The 20,689-nt window shown below is 39.3% G+C and overlaps 1 protein-coding gene across 1 annotated transcript in view; it reads right to left on the bottom strand.

The window, feature by feature from the left end:
• Window positions 1-468: 468 nt before the first annotated feature.
• The window catches only part of LOC111238805 (dynein heavy chain 11, axonemal-like), a 36,914-nt gene continuing 16,693 nt past the window's right edge, over window positions 469-20,689 (bottom strand). The window contains exons 48-83 of the mRNA XM_022768491.1: window positions 20,430-20,595; window positions 20,210-20,312; window positions 19,485-19,724; window positions 19,238-19,399; window positions 18,930-19,123; window positions 18,421-18,583; window positions 17,811-17,934; window positions 17,399-17,541; window positions 16,366-16,527; window positions 14,561-14,794; window positions 14,250-14,396; window positions 14,009-14,122; window positions 13,780-13,923; window positions 12,771-12,953; window positions 12,545-12,646; window positions 12,304-12,438; window positions 10,869-11,042; window positions 10,466-10,701; window positions 10,209-10,331; window positions 7,408-7,612; window positions 7,096-7,260; window positions 6,721-6,861; window positions 6,230-6,400; window positions 5,684-5,803; window positions 5,401-5,594; window positions 5,162-5,310; window positions 4,955-5,082; window positions 4,374-4,601; window positions 4,088-4,279; window positions 2,920-3,039; window positions 1,872-2,114; window positions 1,595-1,777; window positions 1,392-1,507; window positions 1,054-1,166; window positions 836-976; window positions 469-716 (exon numbers count right to left, since the gene is read on the bottom strand). Coding sequence (XP_022624212.1) covers window positions 469-716; window positions 836-976; window positions 1,054-1,166; window positions 1,392-1,507; window positions 1,595-1,777; window positions 1,872-2,114; window positions 2,920-3,039; window positions 4,088-4,279; window positions 4,374-4,601; window positions 4,955-5,082; window positions 5,162-5,310; window positions 5,401-5,594; window positions 5,684-5,803; window positions 6,230-6,400; window positions 6,721-6,861; window positions 7,096-7,260; window positions 7,408-7,612; window positions 10,209-10,331; window positions 10,466-10,701; window positions 10,869-11,042; window positions 12,304-12,438; window positions 12,545-12,646; window positions 12,771-12,953; window positions 13,780-13,923; window positions 14,009-14,122; window positions 14,250-14,396; window positions 14,561-14,794; window positions 16,366-16,527; window positions 17,399-17,541; window positions 17,811-17,934; window positions 18,421-18,583; window positions 18,930-19,123; window positions 19,238-19,399; window positions 19,485-19,724; window positions 20,210-20,312; window positions 20,430-20,595 — 5,906 coding nt within the window. The remainder of the gene's footprint in view (window positions 717-835; window positions 977-1,053; window positions 1,167-1,391; window positions 1,508-1,594; window positions 1,778-1,871; window positions 2,115-2,919; window positions 3,040-4,087; window positions 4,280-4,373; window positions 4,602-4,954; window positions 5,083-5,161; window positions 5,311-5,400; window positions 5,595-5,683; window positions 5,804-6,229; window positions 6,401-6,720; window positions 6,862-7,095; window positions 7,261-7,407; window positions 7,613-10,208; window positions 10,332-10,465; window positions 10,702-10,868; window positions 11,043-12,303; window positions 12,439-12,544; window positions 12,647-12,770; window positions 12,954-13,779; window positions 13,924-14,008; window positions 14,123-14,249; window positions 14,397-14,560; window positions 14,795-16,365; window positions 16,528-17,398; window positions 17,542-17,810; window positions 17,935-18,420; window positions 18,584-18,929; window positions 19,124-19,237; window positions 19,400-19,484; window positions 19,725-20,209; window positions 20,313-20,429; window positions 20,596-20,689) is intronic.

Genomic DNA, 20,689 nt, shown 5'->3' with positions numbered 1-20,689 from the left:
AATATGCTCCCTATCCAGAATTACATGGTCTAAAATGGAGACATAAGCTCCCAACAAATCATGCCCAGACTGAACCATCTCAGGGGAGAGGTTCAACAGTGTCGCACACAGACACAACAGATTCAACACTTGCTAAACATGTATCTACTTCTTTACTTTATCTTTAAATCTAACACACACACACACACACACACACACACACACACACACACACACACACACACACACACACACACACACACAACAAAATTTTTTTTGTCATATATAAACCAAACTGGACACAATAATAATAATGGAGGATTAAAAGTGTGTAACTGTGTCTGTTATATTAGTAATTATTATTAAACATGATAAAGAGGACAACACGATTCAATACTGTCTAAAAATATCTAAAAACACTGTTTTCAGAATACTGTTGGCAAATATTATAAAATACTTCAGGACTCACTGCCTGACACTCCCACTGTCTCACACAGACATAAGCAGCGCCACTCCAGCTAATATCCACTTGGCAGGAGGCTGTTTGGTTCGGAGGTGAAGGGTCCAAACATATGTGGACCCACGCTGCTTAGTGCGGTACACTGGACACTCGTAAGTACTCTTGAGTTCTTGCTCCTCTGCAGGCACAGCTCTAACATACAGCACTGGCATGGCTGGGGTAAGATCCCTCAGAACCGCCTCACAGATGACTCCACACTGAGTGTCCCAGCGTGCTCCTAGAGGGAGATTTGCATTTTACCAACACATATGTTTCAAAATACTTTCAAAAATTGATGTAACTTAATTCAGTGCAGCAGGATGTATTGGAGAGATGTTAGGGATGATTAATTCTAACCTTCCATGAAGAGTCCGTTGATGTAGGCTCCCTCCCGTGGTGGATGTCCAAAGTCGTCTTTTGTCTTTTTTGTTACATCCACAGTCAGAGTCATTTTATCAAGGGGCCACTGATTCTTGCGTGCGATGCTCTGCAACACGGCTGCAAATAAGATAAATTTGAATGTTAATGTTTCTGATGCACTCATCATCTAAATTGCTCACAGACTGGGACCTCACCTGTGAGAAAGGACTGAGGGTTGAAGAGTCCTGAGAGCCAAACAACTGCAGGGAGGACAAAGTCTTGAGTCCAGCTGTCGAGCTCACGACAGCTACACATTAGGTCACTAAACCTATAAAAAAATTAAAATAAAAAAAATTTAAAAAAACAACATGGTGTATCATTGGTTGACACCATTACAATGTGTCTGCCTGGTAATATTGGCTTTATGATTCAAGACATTTTTCCTTAATTTTAAAAACAGTTTTTGTTACTTTGAACAGTGCAGTGTTGTGGGAAAACATAGTAAAGGCCAGATGGAGAGTAAAATACAGTATTATTTGGAAAGAGTAGTTACCATTGTGCCAGTGTTTTAGTGGAGGGATAAGCCAGTCTGGCCCAGGAATCTGGGACAGAATCATTGAACAGGGCAGACTGCAGAGTTTCCATACTGGCAGTGAGGCTGAGTTCTCCCTGTGGACAGAGGAATCCTCATAAATGACACAAGATCTTACTGGTGATAGAACAGAGATTTGTTAACAGTGTCACAATAGACTGTACCCTCAGACCAAGATCTAGCTCATTAAGGGACTTCCTTATTTCTGCTAGCAGAAGATTCATTTGTTCACACTCCTGGAAACACACTAAAATGTAGGGGCTTCGCTCTGTCGTCTTTGTGATTATCTCTGCCATGTTATACTCCTCAGGAAGCTTGTCAAGGATGTCCTCGATGACACACTTGACCTGATAAATATGATAAACATGGTTAGATTATTTATGCAGGTAGGTCATTGTATCCTAAGATGTTCTCTAGTAATAGTTTTTTCTGCCTTCACACCTTCTCCTCTGTGCTCTGAGCTGCCCCCTGTGCTCTGGAGGAGTCCTGTGGCTGCAGTTCCAGCAGAGTCCTTAAGAGGTTGTCTGAGGTGACAGTGAGGCACTCGAGCTCAGCGTTTGGATGTAGACCATACAGAGTGGGATTCTCAGATGGGAGATGCTCGTCAATATAACTGTGGTAACCACCATAGTCCATGAATGGAGGGGTCAGGAACCCAGGACACAGAAAGAGCTCTCCTTCAAACTAAGAATTGAAAAATAATTAAGAATACAAAGATTAAAAAAAATACAGTAGAGCACAATATTTAATGTACAGCAAAAAATTATGACAATGAAAATTTAACCTAGACCAATCGCATAAATCTTAACAAAGCTTAATGCAAGCAAAGCTTGTCCTGTGTGTTTTAGAACTCAATATGGTGGACGGCAGTGCATGCACAAGCAATTTGCTGCACTTACAACAAAACACATTGATCGATGTCTGATTGTTCAAACTGCTTTTTGGGAGGAAGAACGGTGGCATAGCCTGATAGAAAAGGTAAACTGGCAGAGAGCTAATAGGTCCTCAGTGGGAGTGAAACAGATGAATTCCAAGTTAAGCATCTATCAACTAAAAGTACCAAATAATCTGCTAAATTGCCTGTAGTGGTGTGTCATGCAGCAGCTGGCAGTCAAATTTGGTGCAATGCACAGAGTGGTAACATTTCCTAGGTGAGGGCAGAGAAATCAGCAGTAGCAAAGACTTTAAGTGCAATATTGCAGTTTAGGTTTACATCCCAAGAGGGCACCCTTTACCTTGACAACGACAACAAGAAATTCAAAACTGCACATTTTCTTTACTACTTTGCATCACAACACTGAACATGAACCTATGTCAAGTCTCTGTCCAAATGGATTGTATTGAATGAGTTGAATGAAATGAAGATTTTCTAAATTATGAAAATTATCAAGTGAAACCATTTAAAATTTATAGTGCAATAGTTTTGCTGGAACCAAACAGAAAAAAATGAATGGATTCCTCTTAGACTGCAACATCAACACTGACTCACCATTTTTGGATGCATGAATTCTTGCAGGTAAGAGTTACATAGTCTTCTGTCCCAGTCATCAGTAATGTGTCCTCCATACATGATCTCTCCAAAAAGAAAACACAAGTCCTCCCAAGGCACCTGCATGGACTATAACAGACTTAAGTTTGTACGCAAATATAACTTTACAAAAATAATAATACTGTTGTCCCTAAATAATTAGATACACTATACAGAGTGAAGACAAATGTTATCAAAAAAAATAAAAAGGTTATTAAAAAAATTTCAGGATCATCTCACACTAGTTTTATTTTTTCTGTATTATTCCACTCCTTTCAAACCATATCTTTAAGTGGTATCTATATGATCTCTTACCAAATGAGCTTTTAATAATGATAACTGTAGGGAAATGTAACAAAATTATGTTTCTTTACACACACTGATCTAAGGTATGACAGAAGAGTCTTTTCCTCAGCAGGAGATTATGATCCGTGAGGGTGAAGGAGGAAGAAAAGAACCTGTGATTCATAACAAATTACAAAAGCTGGAGGTTCACAATCATTTGTACCTGTATTGTTTTGCAAATTGCTTCCTTCATCAGCTCTAATTGCAGTGATCACTTATGTAGCGTTGTGAACTGTCACATTGGCTGCATGTAATTACATTTAGGATAACGCTTCATTGCCCTCCTAATGAATTCTCTGTATACGCACATACAGGTTACTGTTTGGTTAACATAATGAAGGACATTCGTTTTTGGAGGGCAGAATACCTAGGAGACATAATTGGTTGTGACCAGAGTAATAGGAGTTCTAAGAGAAATGCATTAGGAGTTGTGAGGGGTACAGCACCCTAAGAATGGATTTTTTGTCTTCATGAAATAAAGCTAAATTATAGGTTGCGTTGTAAGAGAAGAAATGTAGAAAAAAATATGGGAATGAACATTTTTCACAAATAACAGTGGAACAAAAGATTTCAATAAGTAATTGGAGACACTACTGTAATTCAGCATCCCAGTCTGACAATAATGCCACTGCAAACACCATTATCATTATAAATTTACACAGCTTAAGAAAGTAGTAGTACAAAACAAATTAAAAGTTTTACTGATATCAATAAAAAATCTGGTTAAAATATAAATAAAAAAATGAAAATGTAGAATTATATTTAAAAATAGTGGTAAAAATACTTTGGCGTTGGCCTCTAAGTAGTTGTACAAGACATTTGCTGAGATGGTGAGGTCTCCATTGCTGATGGGGTAGTTATGGTTCCACCCTTGGGAACCAAATTTACGGCGCTCTGTAACACAAGCATGAAAGAAGCAGAGGGAGAAGAGCATCGAGTTGAACTCCTGTTCTCTGGTACACATATCCAGAGTGTCCTGAAAAGAGAGCAAGAGCATAAGAAATACAAATTACAGTGAATGCTATTAAATGTAATATGTTTTCAGAAATTAATTGAAATTTGCAACGCACTTGACTGAAGTTGTTGAGGGCTGTATGCAGACTGGCATTCATGCCAGTGGGTGGCTCACTGGTGATTTTTATGGCATTCTCCAGTATGCCTCTGGGGATCACATGCTTCTCAGGGCTTGGTGCTGGTTCCCCAGTGATAAAAACCCTGTAGTTGGGGTGACTGTCCACCGCTGCTGTCTCCAGTAGAGCATCTAGAGAGGGCAGCCAGCAAGCCACGAGGTGTACATTCTGGAAAATTTCAAAAACATGTTATACAAAAAGTTTAGGTTATAGGTTCATAGAATAAATTTTTAAAGTTTTAATTTATAGATATGCTTGTGTTCGTATGAGGAAGATTAATTCCAAAAAAGATCTCCCCGTGTTCTGAACTAGTAAGAAAACATTCAGTGACTTACTTGGCTCCCTTTAAAGGAGGCATTTATGGAGCTGATCTAGCCAATTATGTTTTTTATTGAACCAAATTGAGTTTATTTCCTTTGCTCAGGGGGTGAGATAATATCATTAGATGCATTACAGGCTGGCTGGAAGAGCAGCCTGAAATCACTAAAGTAATCTAGTCACTGAATAGTAAAATTCCCCACCTGCAGAATGACCCAGTGTCCCAGTTTAGAAGCATTCCTCAGAGCCCTTTCAGCTACTTCCTCCTGCCCTTGTCCCAGGGATACATTGTGCAAAGTGCCCTGGTCAATGGAAAATCCCAGCTTCAAACCTGCAAAGAAAGAATATTTTGAATAATTATCCCTACCAAGTGATCAGTATGCATAAATAACAAACAGCAGGCATAGTACCTAATTTCTCTACATCTTTGAGTGGATCCACTCCAGGTGAGAGGATAAAGAACACAGGGGTTGAAGGGACACTTTCTGCATATAACTTATCAAATTCCAGCCTGGCAGCATCCAAATATTTTTTTCCCATGCTCTCCTCCATAAAGTTCCTGCCAGGAAGCATAGTCAAAAGGAGAGTGAGCTGTACAGAATACTGTTCAATACTTACAAATACAACTATAATTTGGTCATTTACTCACCTTAGTGTATAGGTCATCCTATCAGGGCGAAGTGCTCGAAGGATAATGAGCTTCTGGAGGGAACTCTTGTTCTTCCATTCCTGGGGCAGTCTTTCCTTTTCAGGACAACTGGATTCAATGATCTTCCTCCAGCGCTTTGGTGAGCTCTCCATGTCTCTGTCCAGTCCACTGAAATTCTCCATTGTAGAGATTGTCTATATCCAAATAACAGACATTGTAAAATGTTTTTCTTAGCTGTGTAAAATGGTAAGTAGTGTTGAAATGTTTATAGCCTGTACTGTACCTTAATGGCTCCCCAGGTATATGGAGAGAGGAAGGACACACTACGTTTGCTAGTTTCCACAGGAAAACGCAGGAGGAAGTCAAATTCCTGTGCATCAATCAGGCCCTGTTTGAGCAGAATCTGAGGGGAAGGACCAAGAGCAGTTTGTAATGATCTGTGTTGCATTGATCTCTTTTCAGTCATTCTTACAACAATTGAAGACTGCAAGAAAACTCTGGCAAAGGGATTGGGTAAAGTCCTACAGGCTGAAAAAGTGCCTCTAAATGTGAAAAAGCCAAATGAAGGACAGCCTTCAGAGCACCACAGTTCCTAAGATGAAAACAGTTGGCGCAATGACAGATAATTGCATTATGCCATCAGAACCAACCCCCTTGTCAGAACCAACTGTCTGAACAGCAGCTATGGAGCAAGGTGTGAGAGGTAATCAATAGCAGCGTATGGTCCTGCTGACTGCTTTTAATTGAAGTTAATGTGGGGGCAGAAAAGTACTTTGATTGATGAGGATGACAGGAGGCCCCACCTTTGAGGCGGCCCTGAGTCTCTCACCTGGAAGGCAATGTGTGACAAGAAGGTTAACTTGTCTCTCTCAAACAGGCCCTGGCTGGTGTACAGGAATACATAATAGGTGATGGCCTCAGTGAGGGTGTGCACTCTGGTCCTCACATCCTCATCCCATTCTGCACGGTCCATCGCTTTGTTAAACACTGAGTTAAAGCTCTGGAACACAACCAAAGGGAGGATTAGTACTATCATAAGGAATACATACATAAAACCACAACCCAGAGCTCTTAACTGGACTGAGAATTAAACAATACAAAACAAATGCCAATGTTTTGGTATAGAAACACATATTAAAGTTGATTTGTACAAACAGGGCTGTGCCTAAAATCTTCATCACTAAGAGAACCAACAATCATAAACACTGATTAAAAAAAAAAAAAAAAAAAAACAATGGCCAAAGGAGGTTGAGTATTGTTTGAAATAATGCACAAAACAATGTTTGTCCCCTGAGAGTGCTTCAGGGATAAAGGCTTCACCTTGAGAGAAAACTGGTACATGGGGTTAATCTTGCTGAGGTCACTGATGATGAAGAAGAGGAGTGACGCTCTCTCAGCTGCTGGGCGGTATAGTTCTCGAGCCTCGTTGATCTTTGTCTCGTTCTCTCTGGCCTCCACCACCTGCGTGTTCCAATTGCGCAAAATGAGCTATTAGGCTCTCAGTCATGCTCCAAAACCCTCTCATTACACATATTCCCAACTACACATCATTTGCAGCTAATGCAATAAAATGAGGCGCTTGCTGCTGTGTGGCATTCAAAAACACTTGAGTGACAAAAAAAAAAACAACCAAAAAACACATGTATTCGACTACAGTCTGAGAACAGACAGACCCTGTTGGTGTAATAGCCTCACCTTGTACTGAATATGAGCAGCTGTGGTCTTGGTGTTCTCAAGTTGCTCCACCAAAGAAATATCACCCAGAAAATTACCACAGGCTGCAGAGAGGCGACTCAACAGGTCATCTTCCAAACTCTTGAGCTCAATCTTGAAGTGGTTCTGTTGTGTGGTCAGCTTCATCTTGGGCAACAATACACAATATTCGGATTGATGGATTTTTCTATTTCATATTATAGATTGTCGTCTTGCACTGAAAATCACTAAAATCAAAATGGCTTAGTGTAGATTTAACAATGTACATCTTTCATAAAATGCTTAAGGGTTCACCTTTAGGGCTTCCAGGTCGGGCCTTTCCCGGGACACTACCTGTCCCAGTAGCTGTTCTTCCAGGCCCACAGGAGTCACTGTGAAATTGATGAGGGTGGTCTGGGCCTGGAGCTCAGGAGGGAAATGGGGATTGGCCAACTTGGTGTGCAAAATGAGTTGAAAGTTACTGTTGTATTCACACTCTTTGCCCCCAATTTGAATGTACCTGGAAAACAGGAGAGTACAAGTTAAAAAAAAATGAGATGAAGCCAATATCAACTTACATTAAGGAAAGGTCACTGATGATAAATTTAATGAAAAAAAGTACACTACCCAAATTTTATGAAGTACAGGAAGTGTTCTTTAAAACATGTGGCAAAACTCACCTTTACTGCTGTTGTAAAAAGCTGTTTGAGGAATGAAGCTTTAGACCTACTTGAAGAATGAACCCCAACTCAAGGTCAACTTTCTAGCTTTTTCTGAACTTTCAGCTGTATAACACAGCCTTCATCTTAAAGGACTAAGCAAGAAATGTATTCTTGCATGTATGTAGCTACAAAACAAAGTTTAATGTAAATACACTGTTGCTCATAAAGTTGAAATAAAATATTTTTTACCTCTCTCCATGAAATGAGGTAAGTGGGACACATAATGTAATCATTGCACCTGGTCAAAGGTGATTACTGATGCATTTAAATAGGAATAAATGGAGGATTGTATCTGAAAAGAAAATTATTTCAACTTTATGGGCAGCAGTGTATAATAATGTTTATATATTATTATTATATTTATATAATATACTATATTTTCTGCCTGTCAAGAGCAAAGAATCTAAAAAAATGGCGAGTGAGTTAAGTCTGCTCTAGTTGGTTTTGGTTTTCCATCAATAAGTTTTATTGCGTTAACTTTCAAAGTGAGAAAGTGAGGACGATTAGAAATATCATCAGTACTTTCCTCTAAAGAACGCTGCAGGTGATTTATAAAATTATAAAAGAATGATGATGATGATGATGATGATGATGATGATGATGATGATGATGATGATGATGATGATGATGATGATGATGATGAGGAGTACTTGAATTGCGGCAGTGCAAACCCTCTCTGTTTGCATTTGAGCTTGTCGACCCCACGCTTTCATGCAACTTCAACAGATGAACTTCACACAGACTCCAAATGTCACTTATAGTGTAGACAAATAATCTTGAATAAATATGAAATATTAACCACCACAGCAGCCAATATTTATCTGTTCCTGCATTTCAATTAAATTAGCACTGGCTTGACGAACCTGGTGGCTTTTCATTTTTCTCTAATTACCCCTTAGATGTCAGGCAAGGCCCCAATTTTACAGCACAGGTTCCTCATGGCCTGGGTCTGGTTCAACTCTATATCTTCACAAGCCAGAATTAATGTACTATTGATAGAACCATTACTCCACCAAATTAAAGTCCTTGCTGATGGATTGGCTTGTAGTCTTCCGTCAGCCATGAAAGGAATAATTAGTATTCATTACTTCACACTCTACAACATTCCAATTATTAATGAACTTCAGCTGTGGAGCCCTACCAGATCCATCATGGCTGCCCCTGCAGGTTGTATTAATCATCGACAGAAACAAGTGTGTGGGTCATCTACAAGGGATAAACTTATAATCAGATTTACTATGATGAATTGTTACGTCTGGACAGACAGGACTTCAGAATAAGATCAGTGAACATGGACCAAGATACTCAATTGTCATTGTCATACATAGATGAGTGCAAAAAAGATGTAAACATTTTTGAGAAGGAAGTCAAAGCAGTAGGTCATATAGAGTATTTTCTATTTATTTTCTGTAGGTTATCCTCGATGGAAAATTTGCTGGATTTTGCCTTTTGAGGGTAACTGGTAACTGAACAAAGGAAGTAGATTTCAGTGGGCAGCGGGAGTGATGTTTAGGTTTGAAATCAGATAGATTTACCAAATACAAGCAAGTACAAGTTTAGATGGCATGTGTAAGTTGCTGATAAAGATTTTAAGTCAAATAGTATCTGCGGTAAAGCCTTATTTATGATTTAATGACACAAAATACCATAACATGACCTCATTACTTGACAAATTACATGTTATGATTTAAGATAATCTAGATGAGTCCTGGTAGTGAGTGTAAAGCTGCTAAAGTAATTCCTATTATTCTGTTTCCAAATAAACAAATGCAGAAAAATGCCAACAAATCAGGGTTATGAAATTACTGAAGCGGAATTGAGTTTGCCATGATGATGGAGGACCCATGAATTTAGTGTGTTACATGCCAGCTCTTTGTGGCAGACAGGAGTCCTTATACATAACCATGACTGTCCTCAATTCAGCTTTTACACTGAGGCTCCGCTGTTCAATATTCATCACATCTAAAGAACATGAACACACAAATATACATCTATCACCCCTCTTGAGGGGCTAATCAATATGTTGGCCTCAGGGATTCAGAACACGCGCCACAAATTCATTTATAATCTAAAGAGTGAGCAATAATAATGCATTCAGTCATGTCTTACTGGTGTTTCAATGCTCACTGAGAGTCAACCATCTGGCAAATCTGCTCCTATTGTCTCACACCACAGACACATTGTGATGGGTTGTGGGCATATCGACTTGAGTATCAACAGTGATATAAAAACCATACATTGATTTAAAATGTTTTTGGTGTGCAACAACAAAACAAATAATTTTCCATTGGTGAACAGGTTTGATGCTTTATATCTGTATTTTTTTCTTTTATCTTTCTCAGCACAATCTGTGCAACATTACTAAAAATGTAATGTTGCAGTTTCACTACTAACCTTCCTCTTCTGATAGTGTTTCTGGCCAGTAGAGGCTCCAGGACCGGGTCTATTTTTTCTGGTAGATTCTCTATCAGAACTGTATCACCACAACCAAGGGCTTGTTCAATCACATCTAGATACCTGCTGAATCAAAAGCAATAGATTAAAAAAAACAGAACAAATGTATTCTGACATGCACATTTATAATATTAGCACTCCCTGGTATATTAAAACAGGCCACTGTGATTGCAAATAGATAGATAGCTCCTTCTCACCCTTTTTGTCCCAGCTGCACCACCCTCTGCTCTGACCCTAGCCGGTTTCGGATCCACTTGATGCCCTGCTGCTGTGGGTCAATGATGAGTGGCCAACGCTCACTGGTGGTCAGGATGGCAGCGTTCTCGGTGGACATCCTATCATTTGGCAGGCCCTGGTTATGCCAGGCAGCCACAGTGGCATCATCTGTAAGCATGAGGATGGGATCCAGACCGTCTGTCAGGGGTGCAGAGACCTGGAACAGAAACCAAAGAATGATGTCACTCTAGTTGGAGAACCAGTGGCAGCTGAGACAGATGAGCTTCAGTTCATAGACTTTACAGTGGATGTGTGTAGTGTGAGACAAAGATGTTACTTTAATATATAACTTTAATCTAAAACAGTAAAAAAAACTGACCATACCTTCTGAGACCTAAGGAACGGGATCCATGCATTGTTAAGCAGCTCCACACGATACTGCCTGGTAAAATAACCCATGTAAGAGACGAATGCTGAAGTGAGGAGGACATCACCACACAGGGTTTTCTGTTGCTTTTCATACTGAACAATTGCTTGGGACCAGCGCTCCTTCTCTGACTGTAAGACACAAAGACCAGGCTTCAATATAATTTAAAATATACACAAAAAACTGATTCCTCTGAAGACAGTTAAACCAAAGGACTAAAGATGAATCTACAATGCAGAGAAATTTACACGCTGGGCAACTTCCCATTTATTTTACAAACTAAGAAAATGTAAGCAGTAAAGCATACAACTGCAATTCCCTTAAAATAGCTTTAGAAGTTTGATTCACTCAGCATCAATTTAGCATTCATTTAAACCTTCAATACTATGACTGTGACAGCCCTACAACAATAAATCATGCATGGCATTTTCTTACAAGGGGCTGTGGATCTAGAATATGTCACATAATAAATTCTCAGACAGTTAAAAATCACTATAATTTTACTCTAATGTATTATGGATTGCCTGTAATATCACTCAGTTCGGGGTGAGACACTGTTAATTTCCAACAGCTGTTGAGGCTTTGAGGTAAGTTAATGATTAAATATAGACGGCCTGATTTATTAGTCTGAACACTATTGCTTCCAGGTCAATGCCATAAAGACAAAACATTTATCTTGATATGCTTAAAAGCCAAGCTGTTCCATGCAAACTACATTTATTTTGTGGAATAAGAAAAGTCGAACTTGGAAAATGGTCACTGAAATGGCAATCTTTTTTTCATATTAGCATCCATAAAGATAATAGATACCGTAGCCCAAAACGGCACGCACAGCAATGCAAAAGACTTAAATATATGCAACACAAGACATTTATACATTTGATACAATTGCATTCCATGACAATTTGTAAAAGAAAATCTTGATAATTAATTATTATTACACCTCAGATAAACTAGAGCTTGTGCAAGGACTTTAGCACAGAAATGCACACACATACACACACGCGTGCACACACACACACTGTCTGCTGCACTGACTGAGAGCAGTGTTAGTGTAGCGTTATTGCCATCTCTCTTCCTTTCTCCATTTGGAAACCGTTCAGCCAGCCAGTTGCCCAGTTCAGCCATGCGTTTTCTGTGGTCCAGCCCTCTCTACCTGTCTCACAAGTCCACGATATGCTGCTGGGCCAGGCTGTAAAATCTCCCTTTGCCTGAGCTACTCATACAAATGTTAGGCTATCCTGCCAGGACATAACAACTTCTAGTCCAGATTACTGATGCAATTTGATTACCAGCACCTGTCCATGCATGCCTCCGGCAAATTGACAGTTTACTTTATGCCAGGTCAACCACAGTGACACCACCAAAACTCCTCTATCTCTCCGTGTTTACCTCTAAGCCCTTGACTAGTCGGTTGGCCAGCTCTATGGTCTGGTTGGTACACGCCACCTCCTCCTGACAACTGATTTTCTCAGCTGTAGCCCTTTCAAACTGAGCTGTTAGGCTCTGGACACTGGCATCAAGATCCTGGAGAAACAAACCAAAAGGAAGCCATGGAAATGAAACACTATTAAGAAAATCTAGCTTTTAGACTAAGTGACTTAAATAAGTATAATAATAAAATTTCACTCACCACCAATTTCTTTTGAACTGACAGCAGTTTAGCTGTTGCCGTTTCTAGTTCTGTATTAGCTTGTGATAATGCATGCCTCTTTGGAATGACCTCACAATAAATCTAAAAAAATGAAGCACACATCATGAAAAAAATCTCCACGATGAAGAACAAACCTTTCAAAAAAATGCAAGAAGATGCATTCACATTTATTATAACTGCAAGTGTTATGAAGGCATTGCCTGACCTCGTAGTATCTGACAATGTTTATAGTCCAGGCACAGAGACCAGCTGCAGCTGTAGATTTCGTGCGAACTAGATCAGGGTGAAACTCTGGGTTTCTCAGATACTGTTGTTTCACCACAGTCAAACAGGTCTCAGGGATGTGCTCCTTGTCATATGACACCAGGGCCTGCAGGAAATCATCCACCTGACAGACATAAATATAAATACAGGGGATACATTAATACCCATACTGGCAATCTGGGCCTATACCAGACTAAAATCAGGGGCTGTATCAAAAAAGGCATTCCTACTAAAAATGGAGTACAAGAAACAGCCCACACAACAAGGATTATAACTTGATCCCATTTCTTCATTAGACTCCACACAGATGAAATAATCTCTGTTGTGATGTGAAATTTCTGAGTTGACTTGGTATGTATGAATAGTTAAAGTTTAATACTCCAGTGATACTGGAAGATTATACTACACACTCTATGACTATATAGTGATCCTGAGAAAGCAAACTGGACTACTTGAATACATTTAGATATATACTGTATGTAAATTTGTAAAATTGCCTCTCTTTTTTCACCTGTTACCTACTCACACCAGCTGTTGAAAATAAGCTTTTTAGCTTATGCTGTCATTGATTATTTTAATTATTTTAATTATGTATATAAGAGGCATGTATCAGATGCATCATTCAACCAACTAATACATTCAGAAACATGAGGTTTAAAATGCTTAAATATACTTTTGGAAAAGAAAGAATTAACCTTCATTTCACGTAAAATTCTTCTGGCTTTTAAAAATCAAGTACATCCTTTTATGGTCACACTTGCATTAATAGTCAGTGGAGGTTGCGAAACGGGTCAACACACTTGCTCTCCTAGTGAGTGAGCATATTCATAGAGCCATCCAGCTGTAATGTGAGCACTGGAGAGATGCTGGGCAGGGCCAGGGTCAAGGCCCACACACAAATTAGATTGGCATTAATCAGGCAGATGTGATTGACATTATGACAGCTTAACCTTGCCCATGAAGGCCCGTGCCGCCTTCCAGCTCCGATCCTTAGGCACTCGACCGCGGGGGGCTAGCAGAACCATCACAGCTGCCGCTACATTGATCACTGCCACTGGAGGGTTTGGAAAGGCCTTCAGCTCCGTAAGATTCATCTAAAAAACAATTATAAACATTATATAATCTTTAGAATGACTGAAGATTTGATGGAATTTTGCCTAATTTGATAAAATGAAGCACCTTGTTGAGGGTGTCTAGTGCTGCTGTGGCAGCTGTCAGTGATGGCTCTGCTTTGGCTAGGTCGTTTTCACAGTCCTTCTGTTTGACTGATACTTCTGCCTGGATCGCAGCAACCTTTACGAAAACAACAATAATTAATTCATCACAAAAAGATTATGCAGTAAATAGTGTGATATGGTGTAGTATGAAGAGTGCAAAGCCAAAAAGTATATGACAACCAATATTTGACAGGAAATCTCACCTTTTGTGCCTCGACATCTGCAGCCTCTCTCTTGCTTCTAACCCTCTCAGTCTGCAGTCCGATCTTTGTAATTAGAGCTTCAATATTCTGGTTTTTAAAGGTCAGTTCAGCTTCTTGGGATGCCAATTTGGCTTGTAGATCCTCAACCTTAAAGAGAGAACAATGATTACATATATGTCAGTGTGTATAATAGCAGGTAAAAACCCACACCGTTTAAATCAGAGACTTATAATATTTCTATTTTTTCTACCTCAACCTTGTACCTTAAACCCTAACATTAGCCCCCTCCAGTATATAATAAAGACGTTTACCTGAGCAGCAGTGGTTTGGAGTTTTTGAAGGCCACTGTCAAGCCGGTTCATCTTGTGTTGTAGCTGAGCCCGGCTCTTCTCCAGAAGGTTTCTGTACAGGGTGATTTGCTGGAGAAAACTCTTGGGGGTGGTGTAATTGTACCTCTTCTCATTGCGCTGGTATTTTTCACTTGCCTGGTTGACACTGGTGTGAACGTAGGCCATGAAAAGACTGATGGATTCCTGGACGGCAGGCTGTAAAAATAAGCAGACAAGGGGGGAGAGGGGAGAGCAGGGCGAGCTGGATTGAGTAGAGTTTAACATCCACAACCTGATGGGGACTGAAATATTATCTTCATAAATTTTGAATTCATCTACAAGTTTTGCCATCTTACTTGGCTGGCCCTGACTTACTCAATCTGAAATTTAGGTGCAGCTACCAGGAATGATTAGGCTTTGAAACCTCTATGAAAATAATGTGTTTAGACCACTGACATGCAGCTTGTAAGACATGCACACCGTTTACATTATCTCTGATGCCCTCCAACTTTCTAAACACTCTTCAGTTGCTGTTGTACTACATTCAAACGAGGTATTCATCATATGGTGCTCAATGACACATAACTTCCATTAATCATACATTTAGCGATCAATTAAAGCAAAAACAAATGAGCAGAGAATACAAGGATCAAGCCTAAACATAATTCACAAAAAGCCATTGTTAATGATCATGGAGCCAGTAGGAAAAAAAAATCATTATTAATTAAGATCTGACATAATGCTTTTTGACAAAGCATGCTATGTTCAGTTGAGACGCGAAAGAAGTTCTCATTGATTGGCCTTGTGTAACAATTATTAGTGGGTTGTGCATTTCAAACTTTAAATAAATGATCATTTTATTTCTTGTATTACTGCCTCTTTAAGAAGATAAACAATCATTAATGACTTTAAATATAAGGTCTTACATATTTGTGTTTCAACTTTTAAAAATATTTTGTTATTAATGTACAAACTTGCACAAAGTTCTTTATTTTTCCATAAAATTTTATGATTTATTATATTATTCAAGTCCTCCTATGTGTCTATTACTACAACTTTCCTACTAGCACCACGCTCAAATAATGCTCTATAATCATTACTCAGCTCTACCTCTCCTCACTTATAATATTAAGGCTGGCATTGCTTCTACTACTATTACGAGGCACTAACACTCTAATAATGCCACAACTTCTTAAGTACTCTAGCTATTTCTTGATAAAACATTTTTTCTGCACATGAACATCCACACATGGACAGATGTAGACACACACATAGTGGAAAGTAATAGTCTGGCACATGTTCACATATGTGATGACACTTCCTGGTTGTGACAGCTGTGCCTCCTTAGAGGGTCGTTATGTGCTTAATCACTCTTCTCTCATTAACATAAATGATCCTGGGTTGTGATCGTTCCACTGCTATGATGGAAAACAATGATATGCCTGCGCTCACTGTGAGTCTCCAGGCATGTGTTCAGCAATTTGTCAGTACCTCAGCAGAGAACTAATGATGAGGGATCTATGGAAAAGTTAATCCAGCTGCACCGTAGTAATTAGAAGGTGTTCATTTAAGTCTAACTCACTCTGGAATGTGGGGGTACATGGCAAACCAAGGGAAATACTGCAAATCACACCTAGAGCTGCATCTCTGACAGCTAATACTACTATCTGCAGTAATATCACACACATGGTGTAAAGCAGGGAGCCAAAAAAATTATCATTTCATTCAGAATGTCTATTAGAATGAGAGAGATGGTGACATAAAGAAGTTGGGTTTAAAGGCCTGACCTCAATGCCTTCAATCTCTTGGATGAACCTGTAGCTGACTGACTGCAGAGCATCAGTGGTCCAAGGATGGAACCAGTTAATGGTGGTGCACTGGACAAGGGCCGGGAATCGACGTGCCCTAACACGAAGAACATCGCTCACAGGAGACAAACACAGAACCACCTACAAATAAGGAAGCAGGGAGACAAAGAGTCATCTAGACACAAACAAAAAACATATATGTACAAAGGTACATCCCCATACTTGAACACATCAAGACATACAGCAAAGTGCACATAGGAAAATCAACACAGATCACAGATATCACAGATGCATTCAAGAGGGGAACCCATAACTGGCAGCCCTTTGTGCCCCCATTTGCCATCACATTGGCATGTGGACAGGCAGCCACATTCCCAGTTGGCTGGAGCAGACGGTGACGCTACCAGAGGCCCTGGCGCACAGATTAGCTGGACGGCATACGTGTGTACTGAGACAAGAATTTCCTTCCTTTTAACCCCTACAGTTTGTCTGGCTCTGTTATTTCAGCCTGTCAAACATATTTAATAATATAACACAGCAGTTGCGCTTTTAATTTTCTAATTCAAAATGGCTAGAGTAAAATTTGCTCATTAATTTCTTATTGTGAATGTTGGCTGTGATGGCACATTTAAGTGCCATCAAAAATGTCATCCTTAGTATATAAAATAAGAAGATAAGAATAGATTTTTCCTCAGCTGCTCATTTCTAATCCCTTCTTTACAATTTTTGTCTTCGTGGCAAACGTTGCAGCTATCCTGTAAAAATCTCTATTTTCCTGATCTCTCTATTTGCAAAGATTCTACCACCCTTGGTCTGATGAAACCATTTAAAGCCCACTTTATGACAGACTTGAACTGAGACATTTTAAGGTTCTCTCAAGATAATTGTTAATCGTTAATATTTTATCAAGAGAAAGACTGGAAGAGCAACAAAATAACAGTATATTCAGAAGATAAAGTTAGAAGCACTAGTGGATAATAGAAGATAGTAGAGGGAATTTGAAAGACTAGACCGTGAGCTGTAGTCTGACTCGGTCAGAAAAGAATCTCCAGCAGTTCTCCCTGTTGTCCAGCAGTCCGAGGGCTCGGACCTCAGCTCTCACACCCAGCATGATACCTTCAGTCTCCTCCTCACTGAAGAGCTCAGGAATTTCTCCTGGAAGGAAAGGCATAGTCATAATCACAGAATGAAAAACTGTAGTGATCAATATTCACCGTACAATGTTATCATTTTAGAATGACAGCAAAGACTGAATAAGTTTAATATCTGATAAGGTACATTAATGAATTGAAACACACAAAATGGCAATACATACATACATACAACATTGTGATGGGGATAACAACACACAATTCTACAAGCACTGTTCTCTCAGGCCGACAGAGCTGAAAAACAGTACGAGCGTGATGGAGTTTGGGTCTGACCTGATGCCAGTAAGTCATTAATAATGACCAGAAACTGCTCATCAGGTATCTGTGTATCTGTCAGGAGCAAAGCCACACGCTGGTTCTTCACTCCAGTCTTTAGGAACAAGCCTGCCAGATCCATCTAAATAAAACCACAAATGGTGTGAATGGACATCTATGCTGTTCACACTAATATTGAGTCCACTAGAGAATTTCAAATTGTCCAACAATAATCAGCGGCATAGCACAAGGCCCATGATAACGCCTTGATAATAGGCTATTAAATGATTAAATTGACAAACTTGCTTCATCAATGAGATATTGAAATATTTCCCAGTAGCTTTTAATAGTATCTGACATTTATTTCCTGCATCAGTGGAGAAGCTGAACAAAACAGAATTTCATCAATATCCTGCATGAAACCAGAAGGAAAATTGATCTAGAGAATTTTTGAAAGAAACCTTGATTTTAGTGAATTATTTACATTTTGCATAATAATGTATATTAAAGCCGTGTCTGAGAACTGTAACTACAAGCATATCACTTTAGGGTTATACATTTTCATAAAAGCATATTTTATGAAGTTATATTGCACTTGATATTCTGTATTAATGACATCAATATTTACCTTGAGGTCCTGGATGCTATAATCTTTACTTAGAGTGATTTGGAAGACTTCCACAGAGGATATGTAGGCAGCCAGACGAGTCAAGCTCTGCTTCCCACTGCCCCCGACCCCAACCAGTAACCCATGACCCCTTGGAGACTCCAGGATGCGACTGATGCGACAGCTGGTAACAACATAATCTTTATTATGCCACTATATACATGTGTCTCTCCAAATATTAAAATCTACATAGAATGTCTTTAAAAATAGTAATATGTTGTCCCCATTACAGCAGTCAAAAACCTTTTAACATATTTCTATACCTCACGTCATATGAATTCCCCTTTCTGCAAAAAACGGCCATCTTTATATTTCATTAAATAGCTTATGTCCTCTTGTTACTACTGTTATCTTCTGTTTATATGTTCTTTCTTTAGTTGACGTGTGATCTGATATTGTTTATTAAGGGAAAATAAGTTCACCATGATTATTATAATGTAACTGTTATAGTATGTGAACCCACTACTTACACATGTTGCATGGCATCTTCAAACAGTACCAGATCCATGGCTGCATTGAGCTCATTATAACTCTCCAGTGCATCTGTAAGGATGGTTCTGAGCACAAACCAGTCTCTAACAGGAGCATAGGAGGCTTCCTCACCCATTTGGGAAAAGTGGCAATAGAGGAGGGGCTGCTTTGTCACCTTTTTGTCCTCCAGTCCCTGGACGAGGACAAGCATAATAAATCATTTCAATCTTTCAGTCAATGTTATTATCTGAAGGTGAAGAACAGCAATTTATACAGTTTACACTGTTAATCAGAATCTGTATTGCACCTCAAAGCATTCATGCACAGTCTCCATCTGGAGCCTCCGGAAGAACTGCAGGTCCTTGTCATCTACCAGTCTGTCTGAGTACACTCTGCAGGACTCGTGGAGCCACAGCAGTGCCAGTTCAGTGCTGTCTTTCACAGTCTCTGGCCCAGCTAAGAGAATACCCTGAATAACACAGTTACTAAAATGAATATTTCACATTTCATTCAAAAGTCCATTCAAAGTACAACTTGCATGCAATCACCACTACCTGAAAGACATTAGACAAATCTCGTAGATTAAATGTGTAGTGAAATTTGATGGCTGTGGGCAGAAAGCTGTGAACCATCTTGTGATGAAGAGTTATGGCAGCTTGGACCACAGCTGCAGCACTCCTCTGAACCAGTGGACTGAAAAGCTGCTGCTTCAGGTGGCTACACAGGATCTGACTGAAGATCGACGCCTGAGCCTCAGATGAAGGAAAGTTCACTGCAAACACTGAGAAATGTCTCTGCAGGAAGCACAGGCATAACCAAATTTCAGAAAATGTATAGTAGGGTACAATTTTAATTATCAAAAGATACTAGTTTAAGGATCACTTCCATCTAACCCCCAAACCTTCAAATACATCCAGGGCAGGAATTTTGAATTAAAACTAATTTATCGGGAAATATAAAGTATTTAAACTACACACTACAGGCGTATTTTTGAAGTAATAGTAGTAGTAGTTCTCACCATGCTGACACTTGAGTATAAAATATTGTGTGGAAATCTGCTGCATGATTTATTTATGATCCAACCTGTGCACTAATCCGAATTCACACATACATTAATTTACACTTATTTTAAATTAAATTTTACTTAAAACTTTTAAATTTGTTATTGTAAATCTGTCAACAACACAGATTTGCATTGGAAAAATAAATTGTGCTGGTATACTTTGTTTAATTCATCTTCAGAAACTAAGATTTAGGGCAATTATACTGGCAAATTTACCTGTAGTCTGGGGTTGATACTGAAGCTCCCAGTAGTTGGATTCATACAGGCAACATATTGGGTATTGTGTATTTCTTTTAGGGTCAGTTTTTGTCTGTCATACCTGCAGGCAGCAAGAAATGGAAGAATGCTTGGTTTAATACACAAAAGACACTTATAAAATCTTTTCTGCTGTGGCAATAGACAACTGAAGACAACTAAGTGTGTGGGATATTCTCACCAGTGCCCATAATCCAGATGTTGGCGTATAAGTGTATGAGGCTGCACTGTTCCATAACTGTCAACAGCTGGCATGTTCATATCATCTATAAAGTAGACCAGCCTTCTGTTGCCAACAGGCGAGTAGCTTCTGCCTGCTCTTTTCTCTAATGGTTGTTCCAAGATCCCTACAAGAGAAAGCAGAGTGATATGTCTCAAATCAACAACAAAAAGGCTTTTTTAAAGAGGGAGAATCAGCTTACCCTACTCAAATCAACTTTG

The sequence above is a fragment of the Seriola dumerili genome, unplaced genomic scaffold (genome assembly GCF_002260705.1).
Source record: "Seriola dumerili isolate Sdu_G_001 unplaced genomic scaffold, Sdu_1.0 BDQW01001661.1, whole genome shotgun sequence".
NCBI lineage: Eukaryota > Metazoa > Chordata > Actinopteri > Carangiformes > Carangidae > Seriola > Seriola dumerili.
The sequence above is the reverse complement of the archived record's forward strand: the minus strand, read 5'-3'. Positions and strand labels throughout refer to the sequence as shown.